General features: G+C 40.8%; 1 protein-coding gene across 1 annotated transcript in view; it reads left to right on the top strand.

Annotated features, from left to right (window-relative positions):
• Nucleotides 1-25507, top strand: part of ITGA5 (integrin subunit alpha 5) — a 72071-nt gene that overhangs the window by 15120 nt on the left and 31444 nt on the right. Inside the window, exon 2 of the mRNA XM_075265783.1 lies at nt 25015-25145. Coding sequence (XP_075121884.1) covers nt 25015-25145 — 131 coding nt within the window. The remainder of the gene's footprint in view (nt 1-25014; nt 25146-25507) is intronic.

Genomic DNA, 25507 nt, shown 5'->3' with positions numbered 1-25507 from the left:
TATTATGAAGGAAAACCTAGTATAGTAATGGGGTCTGTGTACACTACTTTATAGAGAGCTTGAGGCTTTGTACTGGCTATAGACTTAACGAAGTCAATCCTAGGCATCTTGTCAAGTAATAACTATGGAAACTTGTTCCGCTGGAAAATGAATGGACTCGCTTGAAGCCATCTTATTTAATATTGGTCAAGATATAAAAGTGTAGCAACGCACAAAAAAATCCCTCAGTGGAGGTGCTTACCATGGAGTTTGCACACATTTGCATGCGCCTGTACTTGTCCATGTCTTAGGTTAAAAAATGGGATCAATGCAGTTATACCTGCCCCTTGAGCAGATAGGGAGTCTGAATACACTCTCTCCTAAACATTTGATGGCCCAAAGGTTTGTGCCTCATGCCATGAGGAAGGGACCAGACGTGTCCCGAAACACGTAGCCATATTTCACCCTACGATGGTTGCCATGTTTCCATTTTAATGTACTAAAAATAAAGATTGGAAGTTTTTAAGACGTCGGGAGGTGCTGGATCTTTTTTCTATTTTTGGATACCTTGCAGCCGGATGAGTCCACCAGCTTCCGTGCACACCGATACAGGATTCAAGGACATTGAATGGGGTGAGCTGAAAAACTAAAATATTTTTTTTTCTCCTATGTGGTGGTGCCTTGAATTCATATGGGTCTACTGGAGCAGGTTCTTGGTGAATATTTCTTAAGCAGCCTTTGAGGATCTGGGCACATTGAGCGGTGCCTTATTAGTCATCCTTTCATGGTATGATTCATAAGACTCCTCAGACCCACAACTGTAAGTAATTACCAATAGTGGTTCATCCGCATTGCTGGTGGCATTCCCAAGTCTGTCATATAGTTGGTATTTAACCATCTTCTACATCATTGGCCAGGAAATCCATCATAGGGGTGGGCTGGAATGGATAAAATATTTCAATGTTTGGATTCAGCATGGTGAGTGGGTTTTATACAGTAAAAACAATATTTGCAATAATTTATAAATGAGCTGGGCTAATATTTTTGGCATAACATTAAGTTCGCAGAATTTATGGATGGGGAAACAGGCAGAACTTTTGCTCAGATTTCACATGACTTGATTGCAACCACATTAATGGGTTTTGTTGTGTCATGGTTGAAGAATATTATATTAAATGAACAGATCACATATTCACTTGCTGCATGGAGAGTCATCCAAAACTAGAAATCTATGAAGGATTACAGGAGCCATTTGACGGCCCTCGACAATTTCTGCAAACTGTCTTGTGTTTACACTTGCAGGAATACAGTAGGGATGACTTTCTGCTGTGTTGACTGCTTGTATGTCCAATGTGTAGCAAATGTACGTCATGGGCCATTTTTAACCTAAATAAATTAGATATAGATAGCTATACGGTCATTTTTGGAACGTTCCTCTCCCTCTTATCTCTCTCTCTGTATGCGCTAAACTTCTGTTCATCACTGAAGAGATTGATTCCCTGGGTTGACAGCCTTGTTTCCTGTCACTTTCGGGAGGTCAACAGGACACCAGGTGGATCACCCAGGAAAAGGAAAGGCCACTGGTTTGCTGAGTCTTAACATTCTTCAGGAAGGATTTTCATTGACTCTAGATTAAAGTGAAATTCCAGTTTAAAAAAAGAAAAAATAATTGTGTAATAAATTAAACTCTTATATATATATCCTCCATCTTGTATGCTTCGATTTGGCTTCTGTGTTTCAGAACAAGTTCACTAAACAAGCGTTTGGGTATTTCCATTATAGCAAGATAAGGTTGTGTACCACATGGCTATTTCATACAACTGTTGTTGGGCCATGAACTATGGCCTGTGTGTCTGTCCCGTTTCCTTGCCTGATCATGGCGTCACGTTATCACAAATGTTGTGAGCGTCCCGATCATTGTGGGTGTAGTGTACAGTATTCTCAGCATCAGGTGACTACTATAAGCTACAGTGGACATTTGGAAACTTACAGCATCATGAAATGGTAAGATGTGGTGTGTTCTATTCACTCAAGCATCGGTGGAGCGTGGAAATGTGGTCAACACATGAGCCCTATTACTTAGCCCAATCACAGTTTTGTGCAGGAAGCTATACAGTGACCCAGGTAGTTGCGTGTGTCCCCATAATAAGGACTGGGTACTGTGTGGACTGCTATGCCCACCCTAGTTGCCACATTACTGTACAAAGCTATTTTCCCCTGAAGCAATACTGTTAGGGGAGAATACTAGAATAAAATGGAGCTTACTCAGATTTGTACTGAATAAACCTCAATATGAAACTAGTTGGTTACAGTAAAGTGGGCCATACACACTAGCTAACTTTTGGATGAATATTTGTTCAGCTGACGCTGCTAATTCTCCATACACATACATGCTTGACTCACAAGCTTTGAGAGGTGGGAAAGCCATGGGCAGGCGCTTCTCGCAGTGACAACTCAATGAGAACAAAAGGATTGGACAATTGAAATTCAACAATCTAAATCTAACTCTTATTCCCACCCCCACCATCACGCTCTTCTATTGGTGTAGTAGGTGATTTTTAACCAGCAAAATTTGGAGCTGATTTTTGTTTCTGAGGGTGCATTCACATGGAGGAAAATGGCGCTGAATTTGGAGCGGAATCCGCGTCAGAATCAGCGCTGAAAAAAAGCCTTCCATTTCTGCTAGCAGAAAAAGGAACCCATTGAAGTCAATGGGAAGCTTTTTTTTTTTTTTTTTTTTTTTTTTTTCCCCCACGTGGATTCTAAGGAGGATTCCGCTCCCAATTCAGCCCCATTTTCCTCCGTGTGAATGCACCCAACACCTACGAGAGAAGTAAACCAAAGCTATGGATTTTGTTGGGATCAATTTCCTATCTTACAACTGCAACATCCTTCTCTCTCCCTATTTGACAACATGCTGAACCGAGTATGCATGTGTAAAGCAGGGAGCAATGATATTGTGCATTGTTTTGCATCTGGGCACTTTTAATGGAATGATTCTGGGCATAGACATCCATTATAATAAGTAGTAGTTGGGTGATCCTGTCTATAGTCATGGGCACTAGATTTGGCTTCCATGTTCTGTGGTTGCCCAGAGTTCTTGCATGCATCGTTGGGCCTGGTTTGTACAAGAACACGAGGTCTGAATGTGATGGAGTGAACAGATTATTGATGATGACTATGTAAATAATTAGCAGGACAAATCCTTCCCTTTAGTCTAGGTAACCTAGAAACCTGACCCTGTCCATGATGAATTTCATGGCTTGCTCCGCCAGCATTATTCATGCTTGCTTCTCGCTTTTCAAAGTATCATATGAAAATCTGTTTTTGTTGCGGTTGGTTCTAATCAAGTGGGTGGCGGGAGGGAAACAAAGGCAGGGAAATTAACTCCGTAGATACCTGCCAAGAGAGGATGGTGGGTTTTTATTCCAGCTTCAAGGATTCGATTTCTTGACGTGTTATCGATCAAAATGAAGACTGTCCACAAAAAATTACCAACAGCTGTCGCTGTGTCAGTCGGGGGTACCGGAGCGAAGGACATGCCAACAAGTTGTAAAACGCAGTGTCTTGTCCAACTATCCTCGTGTGTGTGTGTGTGTGTGTGTGTGTGTATAGAAAACTAACCCTTAAGTACTATCATGGTGTCTATCATACATCACTACCATACACATATCATTATGATAGACACCGTGATAGTACTTAAGGGTTAAAGAAGACCTTTCAGCTCCCTTGACCTCCATTTATGGGATTTGATTTCCCATAAAATACTACAGTATCCTCTTATAATTTGTGGTTGTTTTTGTCATTCCTACTGGAAAGTTATGAATAAATTGACAACTGGGTGTTTCCAGTACAAATGTGTTTCTACAGTCTCTCACTATCCAGTCTGTGCAGCTAATGTTGGGCTGGGTAGGGACACAACCCTTTTGACATCTGGGCCTTGTTTCCCTTGCCATTTATTCATATGTTTCTGTGAGTAGCAGCAGCGGAACAGAACTACAAGCAATGATACTACATGCCTGATATTTATGGGGAATACAAGTATTTACTAAAATAGACATGCCGGGAGAGATGACAGGTCCACTTAAATATTGCGTATTTTACGGAGCACCTTCTACGCAGATGCACGGCTCTCCTTGGAATTCCACAGTGCAGAATGAATAGACCCCAGTGAAGGATGTCTTAGTGACAAAGCTGATTTATTAAGATAACATGGGAAAAGGACTCTTTCCATATATTCCATTAGGAAGCATTACAAACAGTTCCTCTCCAGATGTTGACATCTGCTAGGCGTGGAGGCAAGGCCTGCAAAACATATGTATGACATGCTTAAAAGTTAATATATGCGGTATTACAAGCCTATTACAGCTTTCCGCTTGGTGGTTTTGTTAATATATTAATGCGTAGAAAATGAATGGTACATTTACATATGCAAATGTGTGTCATTGCTGGATAAAATAAGAAGTGCTGATCTTGGGCCATGGGTCATAGCGGTTTATTCTGCAGAGTGACGATAGTAAAAGTTTACTATTACTATTGATTTTTCAGGATACGTTGCTGTGTAACACTGAGGCGTAGCACGAGGGAGGGAATGGGTTCTAGCAAGTCATGACTGTAGCGTGTAGAAAATGGCTGCGTGTTCACATCACCGTTTACTTTTGCTGTTCTCTTCCATTATAGGAACAAGCGAGCAATAAAAAAATGGAAGTGCCAGCTCACTTGATATGAATGGTGCCCCAACTTCTTGTTTATAGGATATTAAACTATACAATCTTACTATTTCTATTCTAATTGGATTGGTTATTGCGGCCCTCTTAAGAATTACCATCTGGAGATACAGATATAAGTTGTGTCCCCCTGCCCTAGTTCATTTTGCTAGAGCTTCTTGAGGAACTTTCCTCCACCTCTCTACGACTGTCACATTTATCTGAACTTCCCTATTTCTAGAAGGCCATACCACACATCTGCTTTCGCCTGCATGAACACATGCACATGCATTCTCTTTTCAGGGCTCCTCTTTCTGGGTGTGGTAGAAGTTAAGTGGGGTTTCCTGGTATATTCCTACCAGCAGAAGACTATTCAGTATTTACCACTCGTGCTCTTATTGGCAGCAGAAGTCGTCTTGTACAAATAGTTAAACAGTTCTTGGCAGGAAATAAACAAGTTGATGGCACAAGTTGTTCAGAAATACCAAAGTATGGGTGAGACTGGAAGGAAAGTATGAAAGGGGTACACCCAGCCACACATGGAAGAGGAGAATGCATTGTGCCTGCAAATTCCATGTGCACGCCTGTCAGAAGCAGAACAGTTTTAAGGAGCTGTTTGTACTCAGTCTTATGCATAGATAACTCATTGTAACACAATACATCACATTGGTCAAATGGCTACATTTGGCCAACATGTATTTGGAATCCTAATTTCTGCCATATAGTTCCTCTTCTATTGACCTTACACCTTAGTCATCAGTAATGGCCATAATATGGTCTGATACAGTTAGCTGACTCTCCAAACTGAAACCCGAATGGATCCTGAGTCTGCTTGTGTATGGTGGAGTTGGATAGAATAACTGATGTCCAATTGAGCATGGGCATCTCAATGTATAGCAATCTTTCAGGTCACTTATCAGTCTGGCCGTACGCATTAGATGAATGTTTCAGACCTGTCATTCTCAGCTGGTCAAGGCCACCATATAATGTATATTGGATGTCCAAACTCTCGTGAATACAGATGTCAGGGGAAAGTAAGGCCTTGTTCACATCTGCGTTGATATTCTGTCCGGGGGAGTCTGCATGAGGACCTCCGAACGGAATACCAAACACAACTGAGCCAGTGAAAGCACACGGACTCCATAGACTATAATGGGGTCCATGTGCTTGCCACCAGATCTCCGCAGGGATCATGTGGACAAGAAAGTACTTCACGATTTACTTTCCTGCCCACATTATTCGTGCAGGCAGCACACGGCAAGCACACGGACCCCATTATAGTTTATGGGGTTCGTGTGCTTTCACTGCATAGCGCTTGCAGTTGCGTTCATATTCTGCTCGAGGGGGGGGGGGGGGACATACGGACTCCACGAATGGAATACCAAACACAAATGTGAATGAAGGGTGAGGCTCAGACACAGAGATAAGTCTCCACCAATGTTGGCCAGCAGTTGTCTGTTTATAGTTTTCATGTTTGAGATGTATATCTGGAGATTCTTGCCATATTAGGAAGCTTTAGTGTATGCAGTTTCATAATTCATAGGCACATTTGGTCATGACCCCATTTCTGGTTTTTTTAGTAATGAATAAGATGAAGCACTTTTTACTTTCTATGTATTGTAGTAAGAATTTCTCCTAAAGGGAAAAATTTAATATTTGTATCTTGTATTGCAAAAATATCTACTAACTATACAAAGGGTTGCCATAGAACTACCGCTCCCTTCCCCTATGCAGCAGTGAATGGGTTAACCCGGGCTCTTCCTGTGTGTGTTTTTCTCAGCAGTCACGACACTGAACATTTTCCTGTGACAATAATGACAGGATGTAAAGTGTAGGCACAGACACCGCCAGCTCTGTACCTGGGGTATTATCATGCCTGGGATATGGGAACTTTCACTAGTCCTTACAGTCTAGTGGACAGAGTATCTGGTACTGTGCTCCTCCTCCTCCTGTTACGTTGGGTTATTGTGTAGCTGTAACCCTGTACTTCATGTCTCCTCTTATTTACTGAAGAAATCCCTGCAAATATCATACACCGGTAAAAGTCCAGGCACATCCTACAGAATCGGCTTCTTTAAGTGGAAACCTATCAGGATGAATTCACACTTAACCCTTGATCTCTTTAATGTTGGCATTGATGGTATTGGGCAGGTCTATAAGAGTCTCTATATTTTTGCCTCCTGCTCTGACCCCTGGTAAGGGTGGATTCATATACAGTCCTATGAAAAAGTTTGGGCACCCCTATTAATCTTAATCATTTTTTGTTCTAAATATTTTGGTGTTTGCAACAGCCATTTCAGTTTGATATATCTAATAACTGATGGACACAGTAATATTTCAGGATTGAAATGAGGTTTATTGTACTAACAGAAAATGTGCAATATGCATTAAACCAAAATTTGACCGGTGCAAAAGTATGGGCACCCTTATCATTTTATTGATTTGAATTCCCCTAACTACTTTTTACTGACTTACTGAAGCACAAAATTGGTTTTGTAACCTCAGTGAGCTTTGAACTTCATAGCCAGGTGTATCCAATCATAAGAAAAGGTATTTAAGGTGGCCAATTGCAAGTTGATCTCCTATTTGAATCTCCTCTGAAGAGTGGCATCATGGGCTACTCAAAACAACTCTCAAATGATCTGAAAACAAAGGTTGTTCAACATAGTTGTTCAGGGGAAGGATACAAAACGTTGTCTCAGAGATTTAACCTGTCAGTTTCCACTGTGAGGAACATAGTAAGGAAATGGAAGACCACAGGGACAGTTCTTGTTAAGCCCAGAAGTGGCAGGCCAAGAAAAATATCAGAAAGGCAGAGAAGAATGGTGAGAACAGTCAAGGACAATCCACAGACCACCTCCAAAGAGCTGCAGCATCATCTTGCTGCAGATGGTGTCACTGTGCATCGGTCAACTATACAGCGCACTTTGCACAAGGAGAAGCTGTATGGGAGAGTGATGAGAAAGAAGCCGTTTCTGCACGTACGCCACAAATAGAGTTGCCTGAGGTATGAAAAAGCACATTTGGACAAGGCAGCTTCATTTTGGAAACAAAAATTGAGTTGTTTGGTTATAAAAAAAAGGCGTTATGCATGGCGTCCAAAAAGAAACAGCATTCCAAGAAAAACACATGCTACCCACTGTAAAATTTGGTGGAGGTTCCATCATGCTTTGGGGCTGTGTGGCCAATGCCGGCATCGGGAATCTTGTTAAAGTTGAGGGTCGCAAGGATTCCACTCAGTATCAGCAGATTCTTGAGAATAATGTTCAAGAATCAGTGACGAAGTTGAAGTTACGCCGGGGATGGATATTTCAGCAAGACAATGATCCAAAACACCGCTCCAAATCCTCAGGCATTCATGCAGAGGAACAATGACAATGTTCTGGAATGGCCATCCCAGTCCCCAGACCTGAATATCATTGAACATCTGTGGGATGATTGGAAGCGGGCTGTCCATGCTCGGCAACCATCTAACGTAACTGAACTTGAATTGTTTGTCCAAAATACCTTTATCCAGGATCCAGGAACTGATTAAAAGCTACAGGAAGCGACTAGAGGCTGTTATCTTTGCAAAAGGAGGATCTACTAAATATTAATGTCACTTTTCTGTTGAGGTGCCCATACTTTCGCACCGGTCAAATTTTGGTTTAATGCATATTGCACATTTTCTGTTAGTACAATAAACCTCATTTCAATCCTGAAATATTACTGTGTCCATCAGTTATTAGATATATCAAACTGAAATGGCTGTTATAAACACCAAAATATTTTGAACTAAAAATGATTAAGATTAATAGGGGTGCCCAAACTTTTTCATAGGACTGTATTCACAAATTTACTACAAATCTGTTCCTTTCATTACAATGGTATTTTGGTTGGGAGCATGGCTTTCTTCAAGCCTCATGTAGATGAATGACAGTCATTGACATTTATGCCACGTGCTATATATACTTTTAACTAACATGGCATACGTGCCAAAGGGTTCATAGGAGAACTGCACATGGAACAAGTTGCAAAAATATTTGGGTGAGAGCACAACCATATAAGCAAAGCCTTGCCCCCTTTCGCGCCACAACATTCCCTTTTTGTGACATTCAGACAACACGTTCTAATGGCTCCACTTTCTGACTTTCCTACAAAATGACTTAGGGGGCGTTCACACTACCACCCCTGTCCGCCCAGGGGAAAAAAAAAAAACTGTTTCCAGGCGGAGAAGCTGCATATGGACACTGGTGGTTTGCTTTAAAAACTTATTCCAATGAATGGGTTTTAGAGCTGACAGTCAAGCCGTCCCCTGGCCAGTTTCCCCATGGTTTAGGACAGAAACCCCTGGGCGAACAGCGGAGGTTGTGTGAACACCCCCTAAGGAAACCTTGTCTGCTCATCTGGGAGATTTGTCCTGTTTCTGGGAGCCTTCCAGGCATTTTGGGTAGTATTGACATGTAATATGGAAACTAGGGTTGAGCGATGGAGATCGGATTCTGATCAGCAATCAAGTAAATTTCATGCTCTCGATCGGAATTCCGATCCCGATCTTTTTCAAGCGAGATCGAGGTCGGAGGTTATCTCAAGAGCAGCTCAACCCTAAAAGTGACTTTTCCCATAGAGACCAATGGAAGAACAAAAGGACAGCGCTCTCAGGTCCAAAGGAATTTATTCAAAAAGAAGATTGTGCAATCTTCTTTTTGAATAACTTCCTTTGGACCTGAGAGCGCCGTCCTTTTGTTCTTCCATTGGTGCATCCTCCTGGTTTTTGACCAGTGTTATAGAGACGTGCTGCCACTCTCACTCTGACGAAGCCTAATATTGCTGAAAACGGAGTTGTGAACGGAGTCAAAACCCGATCAGGTGAGAGGCCACCAGGTCCTGAGTTCTTTTCATAAACACCAGATAATTCATCTATATATTTATAATAGACCATCTACACTATAAGTGTGCTCGGTGTCTCTCTATTCTCTTTTCCCATAGAGAAGCATTGACTAGGATTGAGGGATCAGAAAAGATCGGATTCCGATCAGCGAGCGAGCAAATTTCACGATCGGGAACGGCCGGAAAATGATCGGAAATTGGATTTTAAAATCGATCCTGAAATCTCAATATCGGCTCAACCCCAATGGTAACTTGCACTTTAGGGGGTTATATACCTACTTAGTTACCAGTGCGTGCACATGGTATCCTGTCGCTATTGTATATCTTACTTTTTGTTTCGTCTTGTTACTGTTCTTTATGAACAACTTAAGATGCCTATCAACATGTTCTGAGATCAAGCAGAATTTTTCATCTGAGTTTTCTGAGTAACTTGTGTTCTTCAGCAAAGTTGCAGACATAACCCTGAGAAAGTGATAGTTATCTGCTGAGATGTTTTGGCTGCCTGCTGTAGGTCTGTGGGTTCTCGCACCTGTTGCATTTGGTATTTTTTGTAACCTTGAAGAGCACGTACTGTTTACATTTCTCCTGTTAAGTCTAGTAACACCTCCTGGAAATGCCTGGACTCTGAGTGTCTTGTTGTTTATTATAAAAGGAAGTTAACACCGTTAAGATCTTGTTTCCTTCTATTTCTGCTTTTCTTGGTAATTTAATTTGAATATCATTCACGCTAATTAAGGGTTAATCTCTATATTGTTCTGCTTCATTTTACGCATCTGTTACTCCTTGTCTTGACAAGTCCATAGGCTAATATTAGCTTCCTTTGCTATGGTTTCTATTGGTGGGGTAAAGGTCAAGAGACAGCTGGTCATTGGCAGTGAATGGGTTAAATTGGCAATGTCAACAAATACTCAAACATCCAAAGGGTATATATTGCAGATTGCCACTGTATAGCTGACATTTGCTTGCAGCGCCCCCATTATAAATTTGTTGGCACACATGAAATCTTTTAGTGTTACGGAATATTGTTAATCGAATGATCTACAGTTATAGTATGTCACCAGGTCTGTAAAACCCAATGACACGCCTCATCTGATGGGTACTGTTACCCTGAGAAGTTTGGTGACTTGTTTGTTCAGATAAGTTCAGCTATTCCAAAGATATAAGCCCTTTTAGTGTTGCTGTAAGTTAGTGTATACCAGCCAAGTGGACAGTAACACCGCATCACTTACAGCATAAAGAGACCCCACCCAGAGAAACCAGTGTTGCTGCCCACTTGACTAGTGTTACTGCAAGTTTGGGTACACTAAAAGGGATTATAGCTTTGGAATAGCTTATCAGATTATGTATGCCATTCATTATTTATTTTTATTTTTTTCCAGATCTGGTGACAGGTTCTCTTTAAACTAGCCATGTACTTCAGATAGCGGTTAGCCAAACTGGACACTTCATTCACTGGATTTGTGAGCCAAACCTCAATGTGTATGGCTATCTTTTAATAAGGTGAATCTGGGCCATGAACCCTTAGGCTGCATTCACACGGAGTAAACGCTGGCGTTTTTTGTGTGTTTTTTGCACATAGCGCCGCGTTTACGCCGCGTAGCTTCGCGTTAACGCCGCGCTATTTAGCGGTGGCGTTGCCCGGCGTTAACGCGGCGTATACGCGGCGTTAACGCGAAGCTACGCGGCGTAAACGCGGCGCTATGTGCAAAAAACACACAAAAAACGCCAGCGTTTACTCCGTGTGAATGCAGCCTTAAGGGGCTACAAGAGGTCTCCCTTCTCCTCATGAGACCATTACGATTTGAGATGTCCTATGTAATACAACTCATTTACTGCTTTCTTTAGCCCTGAATAGCTTATCCCATTACCTATGGAAATTTTCTAGTGGGAATCCCACAGTGTATGTTCTATATATGAAAAATCATTTTAAATTGCTGAAACTTTCAAGAAAGTTTCTGCCTCGTTTTACATGATGCATTGAGCTGTTGATGGCTAAAAACCATTTGTAATGCCCAGTAGTGGAAGCGAGATTTCTTTTGTTTGGTCTATGTGGTGACCTTTAATCTTCTATTACATTTCCTCCTGTTCTTAAAGGATCTTTTTGTGTCTGTCAACGCGAGAGAACCAGATAACAAACTGCCTTCCTATTCCTATACTCGTGACATGAAGGAAAAATTTTGCTCCATAGGAATACTGTTCTGAATTGCAAAGATATCCTATCCTACTAATATTATAAATGTGAAAGTTTGTGTGTTTGGATGTTTGTGAGTTTGGATGTTTGTTCCTCAATCACGCTAAAACGCCTGGATGGATTTGCGTGCAATTTTCCACAAACATAGTTTTCCCTCAGGATTGAGTCACAGGCTACTTTTGGTGCCGCTAAACAACATGGCTTCCTAGCAGGAGACTCACAAAAGCAGGACTCCTAGCTCCAGCTATAGACTCACACACACTGCCTGGCATTTCCTGCCTCAACCTGCCTGCACACTCCTTACTGTCACCTCAGGAGTAGCCCTCACTCTACTCACTCACATTTACATATAGCTTTCTACTATATATACACAATACAACACATCACATTGTAATTACATGTATCTCCTATCACTGCTATATACAGTACCTGATACATATTTACTCCTGTACACAGGCTGTATATACTATATAATTACATGTATTACCTATCACTGCTATATACAGTACCTGATACATATATACTCCTGTACACAGGCTGTATAACACATCACATTGTCTGTATCACAACATACACAATATAACACATCAAATCACATTTGCTAGCCCACCAAACTTTTTAAAGCACTTTTACAGTTTCACACGTCTGTGTCCGCCCAATACTCAACTCACCGCAGACGAAGTCGCGGGTAAAAGCTAGTACACTATATGCAAGATGGCGCTGCTAGCAAGAACATTTGGTTTTGTATGTGTTCTTGTCTCTTTCCTTGTGTGCTCTGGTATACTGACCAAATGTAATATTTGACTACAATATCAACTAGAATATGAAGAACACCTCCCCTCCTATAACCAGGTAGCACAGTGCTTCCATGCAGTCATGGATTTGTTCCTTAATAATGTAATATGGAGTTGGCAGGTCCTTGCTGTACTCCTCCATTGATGGAAATGGGATGCAGGGAATCTGAAATCGTGAATTTAAAGGAATTGTCCATTATACTACAATTAATGATCACCAACCACCAGTGGTGGCTGTAGAGTGACACTGGCCGGTAGATGGGTAGAACTTTATTGTGGAGTCCTTGATTGTCTAACCCTATAGCAGATAGGATTGCAGATGTTTCCTTAATATGGGTTCTATTTCTTTTTTGTGATTTCCTTTATGGTCAGTAATGTAAAATTTCCTGTGCACCTGGACTTAAAGATATAGATCTCTACTTCTGTAATTTCCCCTAACTATTATCATATGCCCTGTGTTAAGTGTCTAGAGCTTGAAAACCTATAATATAAAGAAGTTACATGAAAATTTTTCTCTTTAATTTTTTTTTTTTTTTTTTTATTTTTGTGCCACTACTGAAGCCATTTTGGTCCCCTAACATTTCCCCTGTGCATGATCAAGCTAAGTGCCCTACCAGTCAGGGGCTCAACATGATGGTAAGTCTGTATCTACAGGGGGTGAAAACCTATTTATGTTCCTCAGATATTGCTGCTTAAGTAGAGCAGCCGCTTTAACCGATGACCAGACAGGAGTGTGTCTCAGACTACCTCCGCCTCCCTGTAGGCACTGTAATTAAACTGTAGTCACAGATCATGGTGGTGCCCAAATGGGCCTAAGCTACTATAGAAGGAAGCTCGAGAAGATTAGAGGGAAGTAAATTTCAGTGAACCATTTTGTCTAGCTATGGACGTGCATATAGTGTTTGCTTCCTCATGATGAGCCCACACACATATATACAATAGATGATGTATGATTTTAAGAGGAATTCTAGAGTAACATTTCCAGTTATTTGCTAAATTACCTATTATTCAGAAGTGTGGAATTTTTGTTTTTTCCTGCTCCATCTCCTGTACAGTAGACTTGGTACAGCAGCCCGGAAGATTGGGGTTTCCCATTTAGTAACCCTTTTTCTGCAATTATACATCTCTATTCAGTTTTATTTTAGAGATGAGGACATTTTATAGGTACTGTATGTTCATTCCGTGGTATTTTAAGAGCTTGGCGTGCAGCGCTGCCAGCTGCCGTGTAGTCTGGGCTGATACAATGTTTCTAACAGATCTGTAGTGATTGGTCTTGGCGCAGTATCCCCTCCGCAGTTCTTATAATGTGAGCACATCATACTTTCTGTCCTGGCAGTACTCTTGCATGAGTTGGTACCATAGTTTGTTTTACTTCATAGCAGTAGTTGTTTAGCTATCTGATACTGGAAGTATGATATGAAGTAGCTTAGAGTATTGTTGCTGAAATGGCGATTTATTTCTATTTTTGTTTGCATGTGTTAAACAGTAATCCTAGTGCACTGAGGGTGGGACTTGAGCTCTCTGAAGCACTGGTCTCGCCGGACCTTACCATCTCCTACCTTCACCACCCAATGCAGTGACATTTGATCTTACTGCTATAACCGCATCCATACTACTTGAATGGCAAAAGCAGTAATCTGAGGACTGAAGGTCCGCCCCCAGTGCACCAACTGCCTAAGACTTTAAAGTTGTTTTTGTACAAAATTGACATGCATGACAGAGTTATGTTGGTATGTTATGTTCTCATTGCTTGGGAGATGGTCCCTTTAAGGTTAGTTATTTTAGTAAGTATATTTTTGGTTGTTCAGCATGCACCTTTTTATTAATGCAAGGAGTACACTATTGTTGACTGATGCATTTTAGAGCCAATTGCATATGTATGAGAACGTCAGGTCTGAAAAATGCTTTCTCCTAATATGCTGAATACCTAGAACTAGAATAAGCCACCAGTGTTCAATTGTAAGGTCAGACTGGGTTTCCACCTTTGTCAGTTTTAGTGACGGCAAGCCTTTGATGGACTTGGCTTGTACAGTAGTGGGCAGACTGAACACGCAGAGCTTGTGCCTCAGTTATTTTTTTATTTTTTTTGCCTCTTTGACCTGGTAGGTAAGCTAAGGTCAATGATCCTAGCTGTGACCTAATGGAGAGAAGTGTTACTCAGCCAGAGAGCGTCCAAGGGGCCTCTCCTAAACTGGAAAAAAAAAAATGTTAAAGGGAACCTGTCCAAACTGGAAACCATGTCCAATGTGTGGGCACCGTGTGTTAGAGCAGAAAGACAGGAGCAGTTTGATATACAGGGGCACGTTTATTAAAATGGACATATTGTAAACCAGTCTTTAGAAACAGCCTGACCGGATACAAGAGGATGCTGCCTCTTCCTAGATCTGTCAAAGTCCAGGCACTAGAATAGAAATCTCCACCAGCTCCTAACCGACGTACATTTTCATTCTAATTCCCATCAGGAATCGGGTGGGCAATTTTCTGATGAAGAGGGAATGATAAATTTAGTGCTGTAGGGAAAGCGTCAATAGAACTAGTAATTGAATCATTTAAACCTCTGCTCCTTCTGGGTTTAGGAGTCCGGTGGGCGGTCCTACAGTGATTGACAGCTATCTTGTATGTACACTCGGAGAGGTCGGCTTTACTATCATAATGATGTATTCAGCCAGCCCCTTTCATTCACATAACTAGCAGAGGAGGGTGGAAATGGAGCAACTTCTGGTGGCCAGGTGCTGGTTCCAGTAACATTACTTTGGGTCAAAACCAGCCTGGAACTCTTGCGATTGTAAGGAAATAAGTGATTAGTTCCCTGGAGAATCCCTTTAGAGGTTGTATAACAACAGCTACTTTTGCTTAGAAACGGTGCAACCTTTATCCATTCATATAAATGAATTTTAACCGCAATACCAAACATGACCTATGGGCAAGAGTGGCAGTGTTTGTAAGCAAAAGCATCTCGTATTGAATTGTTAGCTATTGGAAAGAGACCTGAAGATCATTATTAAACCTCGACCAGATTTTATGTTAATGTAACATAAGCTATCTAAACTACTAACAAAGTAATGGGTGACTTTCAACTACACATTCCAACTGGTAAAGGAAACTGTAGGGAACATGGTAATGGCGGGGCACACCTTGTATTGGATCTCCATGTTGCCTGGAGTGTTGGATGACAGCATCACCTCCCACCCACTCTTCACACCCAGTAAAGCAGCTGTGTCCATGTGACCTCTGCTGCCTGTTTTGCTTGGAATCAATTAGAGAAGTTGTATTTTGGGGTGGTTGTCAGGACAATAAGGAAACAGCTGGATGAAAGGGGCACATTGTATGGGCTCCGAACAGTATGGAATCAGGCGGCAGGGGGATCTTATGACTTAAAGGTTAAATCCTTGTGTGAACGAGAACATATGTATTTTGCTTGAATAACTGTGCTGATGTTTGCCTGCTCTATCCTTGGTCTCTAATATATTAGTATTTGCTAGGAATCAGTCTACACTCTCAACCAGCCGTCTCGGGATATATTATTATTTATGGAAAGGAATCCCTATGTAGAAATGTATTTTTCTTCCTGCGGCAGAGCACCTTTGAAGTTTCAATTTTACTTAGCATTCCAGAACTCCCCTATCTGCATCTATGGTCATGTAACAGCTGTAGGACGCTTTGGCAGTATGTCAATGGTTTGGCTCCTGGCTTGTTTTTTGTGGCTAGTTACACAAGGGGATGATACGTGTTCATATTGGCAGTAATGCAACGTTTGTAGGGATAGACGCCGAGCCATTGCAATGTAGAATGGCAGAAGAGATTCCCCCTTCTTCATTATGCCCCCCCCCCCCCCCCTAATGACACAGTATTCGGATTCCAATAGTCTGTGCGCTCACATTTGTGCGTCCCCAGGTGACCCATAAACGGGAACGTGGCATGTTCACTGCTGCTGAACGTATAGACGCCTAAACTGTTCCTTCTGAATTTTACTTCTTGACCTTCTGTACCTTCTCTTATGAGTTAGAGTAGATGAATATTTGTGTAACTTCAGTGAACTTACAGTCCTAGCTCCCGTCATACAGTTTTTTAAGGATTTAATGGCCTGAGTCCTGGCATATACATGAAAGTCAAATGCTTCTTTTATAATGTTCTCTCTTTCACTTTGTCAAAACACCCGGCGTATGTGAATGCCCAGCAAAGATATTATGTGAACATTCTTCACAACCGCTCACTGTAGGTTATGGCTGACTTCACACGCTACCTTTTTTTTCCAGAAAAGCGGATTCACTAAGCTCTTATGTCACTTTTGAGGTGCCGAGCTGTATGCCGCCCACGCCACTTTCCAAGAAGGAAGCATGGTGAGAAGCTAGCTGTGAGTAGGGCCATTGGCCGCTCAGGAGTCATTAACAATTACACCAGTTCTGTGGAATAAATGATGCCTGAAATCTACGTCAGCTGGAATAGACTTCAGCTAGGCGCAAGGTCAGGGGGGAGATGCACCTTATTCATCACCAGGGCTGTATGTCATAATAAATCAGGCTTAGCTTCTGGTGGTGCCGGGGTCATCAAGGCTGGCGTACAATACATGTACAAGACTGCCATACAATACATGTACAAGACTGGCGTACAATACGTTCCTTTTTATTCCCTTTTGACGTAAAAAAAATTAAAGTAAGGATCTACTGTATAGTATATGGATCCACCTCAAGCTTTGTAAGCCAGAAGAACAATCTTTGCAGATGTGACTATACTGCCCATCACCGCCATTCTTAGGTTTGCAGACAACAAAGGTAGAAGTTATGTACTGCCCCTTCATTTCCTTCACTATATATAACACTGTATCCATTTTGCTGGAATGTTCCTTTAACAGGATTATGTCAGTGCTACACAATTTCGGTTTAGGAGGTAGGGCTGACATAATCCCTGTGTCTTGCTGCTGACCTGAGTGCTCCTGACAGACCTCTGTTACTGTACTGTGTGTGTTGGCAGGGGACTGTAGTTTGGAGCTTGTCCTATCTAAATATGTTTTTGTTGCTAAGACTTTAACTCCAGCACTGCTAGAGCAGCCTGCGCCCCGCTGTAGTACTGGGCCTTAGGCTATGAATGAGTTTTATTTCAAAGCTATTCAAGCTTACTTATTTGTATGAAATATTTTCATGGAAATTCTTTGCATTGCTTGTATTCTCTGCTCTACAGGCTATCCATTGGTATTTGGCTAGAAACATTCTGACATGCAGGTCACTTTCTCAAGTGCTGGCAAACTCATGAGTAGTTGGGCTATGTTCATATCTGCATCAGAGTCTCCGTCTGAAATTTGAGGACAAAAAGTCCTGCACAAAAGAGTTGTCCATCCACAACTTTGTTTTAAAACGATGGACACCCAACACATTCCATTAGTCAGTGGGGTCTGTTGGGCTCCATATGTGACCAGAATAACAAATACCAGATCCTGGTGTCAACCTAGAGTAAATGGGTTGTTGGACTCCATTAAATACTTACCTATAGGCTGGAAAAAGTTTCTTCAGTGGTATATAATCAACAAGTGATTGTGGTAGCCTATACCTCACTATGCACAAACTGCACCTGGCTGCTCAGGCCACTGGTATGGAGCTCCTGAACCCAAATCTCATACTGATGACCTATCCATAGGGTAGGTCATTAGTATGTCATCTGTCTGGGTCCGAAACCAAGACCCTGCACAGATCATCTGTTTTGCTCAAATAAGAGGAGGGGTGCTGCAGTTCACAGGGACCACAGCTATTTAGTGGACGAGGATGCCAGCCAGATGAAAAGCATTATCCACTTTCTACAATTAATGGCCTATCCTTACACCCCATGCATGCGATATAGTGTGGTTCCGATGGGGGAAGAGTTTGCAGCGGAATGCAATTGGAAGATGACCGTGAATACATCACAGAACGCACTTTCATAACACTCCATCTATGGGGTCCTTTGGATCTATTCCGTTCTGATAAAATAAATAACACAGCAGAATAGGACCTGCTCTATAATTGGAATGGAACGGATCCATAAACACCTAGACATGAATGCACTTGGATGTCCCTCCAAGAGTCACCAAATACTTTTCACTAAATAAAAACTTCCAGATGGTCTTGCCACCTTACCTAAATTACATTTTATTTCCAAAAGCTGTAGAAATGAGTATCGTGTATTGCAACCAATATGAGACTCATTATAAATGGGTCACTTATAGATAGGAGGCAATGAAGTGGTGGTGAGACCTAGTTCTCCTGGTGCACGCACAGATACATCGGAGCTTTGGAAAGTGAAAATGAATATATATATATATATATATATATATATATATATATATATATATATATATATATATATATATATATATATATATATATATATATATATATTTATTTTATATGTAGGAGGAATGTAACTTACTGGATGTTGGTTTTCTCCTGAATCAAGAAGTTGAGAAATGTTAAATATTTGAGTCCTTAACACTTCAGAGACTAATTGGGATCTAAGTAGTAAATGTAGTAGGGAAATGATATATTGTCAATTCTGTGCCAGGAGCCAAATTTCGTCAACTTTTCTTTGAAAGTGATAAGGGTCTAATTTATATTTTTGATGACCATGTCTATGACCACATGAGGCTTATCAGCTATAGGGTATAGAAAGTGAATGACAAATCAGCCTGAGATGCATCAGGGGCGAACCTGATTTCCATATCCATAAAAGATGATTGTCTTTGCATGGCTTCATCAGTTTGTGACCACAAAGGTATATTTCTGCTCCTATTACAGGCCCAACAATGCATTATCATTAGTTTGGAAGGCATTTTGGACCTGACTGATTCCCTTTAAGAACTCTTGATTCTGCTGAATGCTCATAGTTGCTAATGCGTATGGATATGTTATATATTCAATTGACTTTCACCCAAAAATATGCATTTCATTTATGTGAAGAATTATTATTATTATTATTATTATTTATTATTTATAGCACCATTAATTCCATGGTGCTTTATTTTGTGTATTGTATGTAACCCCCAAATGTATACAGGTAGATATAATACTAACAGTGATCGGCTGGCACAGTGGGGTAGAGGGCCCTGCCCGCGAGGGCTTACGACGTGAATATGGAAGAGTAAAAGCATTAGTAACTCATTGGCCAATGCTACGCATATTACATTGACCAATGGTCTTTGGGAATCCTACTGGTTCATGAATGTCAAAAGCATGTATATGAAGCTTTCCCTAGACCGGTAATTTTACATTGCCAGATATACCGCTATCTGCATGCACATTGTTAGAGTACGCAGCTTACCCAGAATGTCAGTATTTGTTAGAAGTGAGGTATTTGCAATGGCATTTCCCATTGTACTCACTTCCTTGTTAAGACTTGGAGCATTTCTCTGTACACAGATTTCATCTTTGCTAGAATTCTTTACATTGTTACATTGATTGGGGTTCCAAGTCTCCCCCTCTCTTCCGGAGCTCAGGGTTACAATCCAGACATTCTCCATAGGATAATGCTGCCATTTCCGTCTTTTCAGTGAAGGCTGCTATTTAGTAAAGAGAGAACAATGAATTTCTGGACATTAACTCTCCTTGGTCTGGAGTGACTTGGTTTGCAGCCTCTTCATCGACACAATGCGCCCAGAGTAAGGGAAGGATGTTCTTGTTGGTGGCCGATTGTTGCTATGTTGATGTAATGGCGCAAGCATGTCTCTCAACTCCAGGGGAAATGGGAAGCCTGGCTGTTTCCCGCAGGGAGGAGACGGTCTGGGCTATCTGAATGGTGCGGGTGATGGATATATGCCTTGATTAAAGCCTTATTGTTGATTAATTTAGTTTATAATAAAGACCTTGATCTAAGACCCCTGGACTTTCATTAGCGAATAAATGGAGGAAAAGATTGTTCTAATTATAGTTCCTTTATAGAAGAATTTGGGTGTACATCAATGACCGCCACATTTTGCTACTTTTTATATGGCCTCTTAATAGATAGTTTTGTCATATTTTGTATGGTCTGTGACTGAACTTTCTAATGTGTATAGTAACTTCTGACCTGGATAGGTTGGGATTGTATAAAACTCATAGATTGAAGACCTCTTAAAAGGGGGTTATACTGCAGAGTTTTTATCCTCTGTCCATAGGATAGAAGATAATAGTTGAAAGTTGGGGGTCTGACTGCTGGGAACATCTTAATCCTGAGAACATGAGCATTTTCCCTCCAGTTTATGTGGTCAAGTTTAATTTAGGTGTTCTGGAGGGGATGCATCCCCGCCCCCATTCAATTCAGTGGGAGCGCTGAAGATGGACAAAGTAAAGCATCTTATCTTCGGTGCTCTCATTGAAGAGTATGGGTATTTGGATGTGTCCCGTCCAACACAAGCACACTCCCATTCAGCTTGGATATGGTTAGGCAGAATTTACAGCAGACAACAATGTGATCTATTCTCAGGATCCATGGGGATCTCAACGGTCGTATCCTATGGTTAGAGGATAAGCACATTTCATAGCATAGCCCGTTAAGTTAGACTATGGGATCTAAATAAAATTCCGTACTGTGATAAAATACCCATTCACCTATTGACAGATGTTAAACAAACACTTTTCCTCTCAACTCCCTATACATATACACACGAAGTTCGGCCAAGTGTGCTTGTGCCTGCCAGTCACCTGTAATGGTAGCTTATGCCAAAAAGGATCAGGCATTGAAACCCAACATGTATGAACCTTCCTTCCTGTGACTTCCATGAGTCTGTTGGATAGTGTCGGAGTTGGTTTGCCAAAGCCAATGGATTTCCACTGAAAGCAATAACAAGGCAACGGATGTTAATATTATTCATGTGAATAGTGCCCAAGATGAAATGGCAAGCTTCCTTGATCAGTGGTCTATTCTTTGCTTATATTGATGGAAAGTTGTTTAGTGACAGTATAAGATCATTCCAACAAGCATTGACAATAGTTTGCTTCTAGTTAACCTATGACTGGTCAGATGTCTGCCCGCATTGCACTCCAGTCTTGTTCTTCACTACTACAATTTGTATTCATGAGTTGGCTTTGCAACTTGGCCTGCACTATAGCAATGCCTTTGTGGCCCTGAAAGGTTAACTGTATAAATCGGGACTGAACAAAAGTCACTACAATTGATGATGTAGAACAGATCATTATTGAGTGAAGCTGCTGGTACTTGGAATTCTTTTCTCTATGCAATGCTATGTGCAAATGATCACGGACTTGCAAATCATGGAGTAGCCTCCCATTGTGCTTTCATGATACTTGTACAAGGCTCTGTTCATGTGGCTGCTTCCTTGCCTTGAGCACTACGGGCTTTAATGTGTATTAAAGCTTCTTTTTCTTTTGAGATTTTCAGTTTTGTTACAATTGAGTTTCCCAGTTACTATCCAGTAGTGTTGGAAGCCATTTTATAGACTGGGTTAATGTTCTGTTTATTTGAGGTCGTGGACCTATGTCATATTATGATGAGTTGAATGGTCCCCTGTGTGTAAGCAACATAAATTCAGCGTTTACTGCAGTTATCTCTTCCGTGATAAATTCTTACATGGTTTGAGAAATTATTGGACTTGGTGCCCAATATTGATATAGTAAAACCAGGTTGTTATAGTTTCTATAAAATATCTATATCTACGACTGTATTTGTATAGACACAGAAGCAGTACCTTTAACACCACCTTCTGCCAAGGCTTTATGAGCAGATTCTTTTAAAAGGGCTTTCCAGGATTATTACTTAGAAAACCAATCTTAGTGCTGTACATTTTGTAAAGAAGCTGTGCTTGGTATTGCAACTCAATAGAGTAGCAAACAGGCCATGTGACCAATGAACGTGATGTCACATGGTCTGTGAAATGGAAGAGCACAGGGAGCATCGTTATTGCCTTAATATCTAAATTGTAGGTGGTCCCGGGTATCATAGGGCACCAATCAACAAAGCCTGGAAAACCCCTTAAGACTTAAGTTGCAAGGTGGGCTTCCATGGATTGGGTGTGCTTTTTCCAGCACGTACGATAGCTGGTTTATAACAAGTGACCTGGGGACTTTGGAAGCTAAGTGAAAACTTTGAACTTGCCTCATTGCCCAAACTATTCCTGAATGTTTCAGAAAGGTGATGGGGTGTATTATCCAGCTGAAAGGAGACCTTGTCTAGGCCGCCATTTGCCTTCTTCTCCTAGTACATCTTCGTTTGTCACCCATGTACCTGGCCAGGCAAAGGATGTAAAAGAAACCTGATTCAATAAACTGCTCCACCTTCAGATACACACAAGCCCATTGTAGGTGACGTCAAGTTTGGATAGCATGAGCACTTTGACTGATCTACTCAACCCCATAAACAGCAAGTTGTGATGTGTTATATGTTCTGAAACCTCTGTAATAGGTGGTATTTAACAATTCTTATTGGAGCTGCTTTTCTTTGGAATAGGAGCAGATGGGCTAGACTGTGCTGCCCAAAACCATTAAGGATCCTTGGGTGCGAGTCATGAATTCACTGCATGTCCTACCTTCAACCCCTTTAATAGGTGCTAACCTCTGCATACTGGGAACACTCCACACAGCCTGCTGTTTTGGAGATGCTTAGACCCAGTCTGATAGCCATCACAGTTTGGTTAGTGTCAAAGATTTTTACATTATATATATATATATATATATATATATATATATATATATATATATATATAATTTTTTCAGAAGTTTTATTAGTAAGCTAATAGTTCACTGTAGTAATATATAAGAAGCACTAAGGATGGCCGAGGGCGAACTCCATCTTATTAATTTCCATTCCATGTGAGAGGTTAGCACTTTGCAGCTGCTGCGAGATAATGTTCATAATGGAGCGCACCTGTGACTCCTCCCGTGTCATTCTTTTCCAGACGTTAATAGGATCTTCTGTTTGGTTGCAGCAGTATATTGGTTGGAGTTGAGTGGGGAAATGGGGTATTGGCTTGAACACCTGTTTATGCATCAAAGGAGCCTTCTTAAGTAATAAGCCGTGCATGACAAAGAGGTAATTGGGTGAGGATAAGGGCTTTTTATTGGCGTCCAGTTGAGATATTTCCTAGTACCTGAAGCTTGCTTTGGTTTCATAAACTAGGATGTCCTCAGCTACTCAGCCCTGATAACAAGTTTTCCTTGTGAACCTTTTATTTGGCTGTCTATGGGTTCTTGCATACAACTTAAAAAATAAAAAATAAATAAATATATATATATATATATATATATATATATATATATATATATATATATATTACACAATCCCATATGTTCTGTACAGATTATCAAGCATATGCCAAATTATATCCCTTATTCTTCCACCAGAAAATATTACGCCAGAATAGAGAGTATATGAATTGTAAATCCCAATTTCATGTTCCTTTGGCAATCATTGTGAATGTTTTATTTCTGTTGAACTGACTTATTACGAGAGGAATGCCTAGCTAACGTTTTTATGTTCCCAGTCCCTGTGTTGTAATGTGCATTTTCTTGGTTGTTATAAAGGAGCACAAAACCCAAAGTGCAAGTCTTATAAAAGAGCTACTAATATCATTTACACATGTTTGGATGTTTCTTCGAGCTGAAGATGTGATCTAAAGAAGTGATCATGGGGTTTAGACAATTGCCTGAGCTTTCTGTCAGTCATTCCATTGAAGAAGTAGGCTGCCTTTATGTATGTTACTCCATATATAGGATTGCTTTGAGGGGGAGGATGGGGTTGCGCTATTATAACATGCACACCATAATGAATCTGCCCCTTGTGTATGCTATACAAGCACTATCATGCAGGCTAATATCCCCATCTCCGATGCATGCATGCTAATACCAAGTTCAATAAGTCTATTGGTATATTTTTGGAGTGTGGACAGAAACTAGATAATATGAGGAAACTCATTGAAGATCTATGAAGATTTTCCCAGTGTTGTAGCGATATGTTTGCGTCCTCTTTCTACAATTGTAAATACATTTTATTAATCTAGATTTATAATTCTTCCGAATAAATTGTTTTTCACATATGTACCTATGCAATGGTGTTATATGTTCCTTGAGAATAAATGGATACATTACACAGCAATGTACATTGTAATACTGTTGCCAGTATCATGCCTGTGCCATGTAGGTTTTTCCCACCAAGCATGTGGATACTAATGGGATCAGCTGACCATCTATGGTATATAGGGCCTCCTGAGTCTCCCAAAGGGCAGATTTTAGGAAGCCCAGTGGCAGATGTGATAGATTTCAGTATGCCCTTTGCCTTTGTTTCTTGGGGGATTGGCCACTTCTCCCTGACTTTGTATAACCGCGTCAGTGTATGTGTATATAGGGGATAGGGGAATTAACTATTAGCTCAATGTCTCATGTAGCTCCTCATAATGATGAGGGAAAGGGCTCCAATGACTTGACACTGACTGACTATTTCTTTAAGATAATGTTATTTTTCTCTTCTAAGATACTTTTTCATAATAATTAATATATAATTTTTTAATTTTTTTTTTTAGTGTTAGTATCCTGATTGGAGCTCCCAAAGCAAATACAACTCAACCAAGCGTTTCTGAAGGTGGCGCTGTGTATTATTGCCCATGGAAAAGGAATGCCAATGACTGTACGCCAATTGAGTTTGACAATGAAGGTAAATACTAGCTATGTTCCCGGTATGTAATTGTAATGGAAGGGAAGAGGAAATGGGCAAAATACTGTATATGTTCAAGTGAATCTGTAACATGAAATCTGGTGTAGTTATAGCACAGGAGTTGAACATAAAATTATATACACAGTATATATATGTTATAATCTGTATCCTATGTTATAATCTGTATCCTACTAATATTATAAATGTGAAAGTTTGTGTTTGGATGTATGTGGGTTTGTGTGTTTGGATGTATGTGGGTTTGTGTGTTTGGATGTTTGTTCCTCAATCACGCGTTCCTTAATCCTTAATTTGAGACACATATTACTTGGGCCCGGGATTAAAAGAAAGGCTACTTACTTTTC

Source organism: Leptodactylus fuscus, chromosome 2 (genome assembly GCF_031893055.1).
Source record: "Leptodactylus fuscus isolate aLepFus1 chromosome 2, aLepFus1.hap2, whole genome shotgun sequence".
Classification (NCBI taxonomy): Eukaryota; Metazoa; Chordata; class Amphibia; order Anura; family Leptodactylidae; genus Leptodactylus; species Leptodactylus fuscus.
Note: the sequence above shows the minus strand (reverse complement) of the source record. Positions and strands in the feature narration are given on the sequence as shown.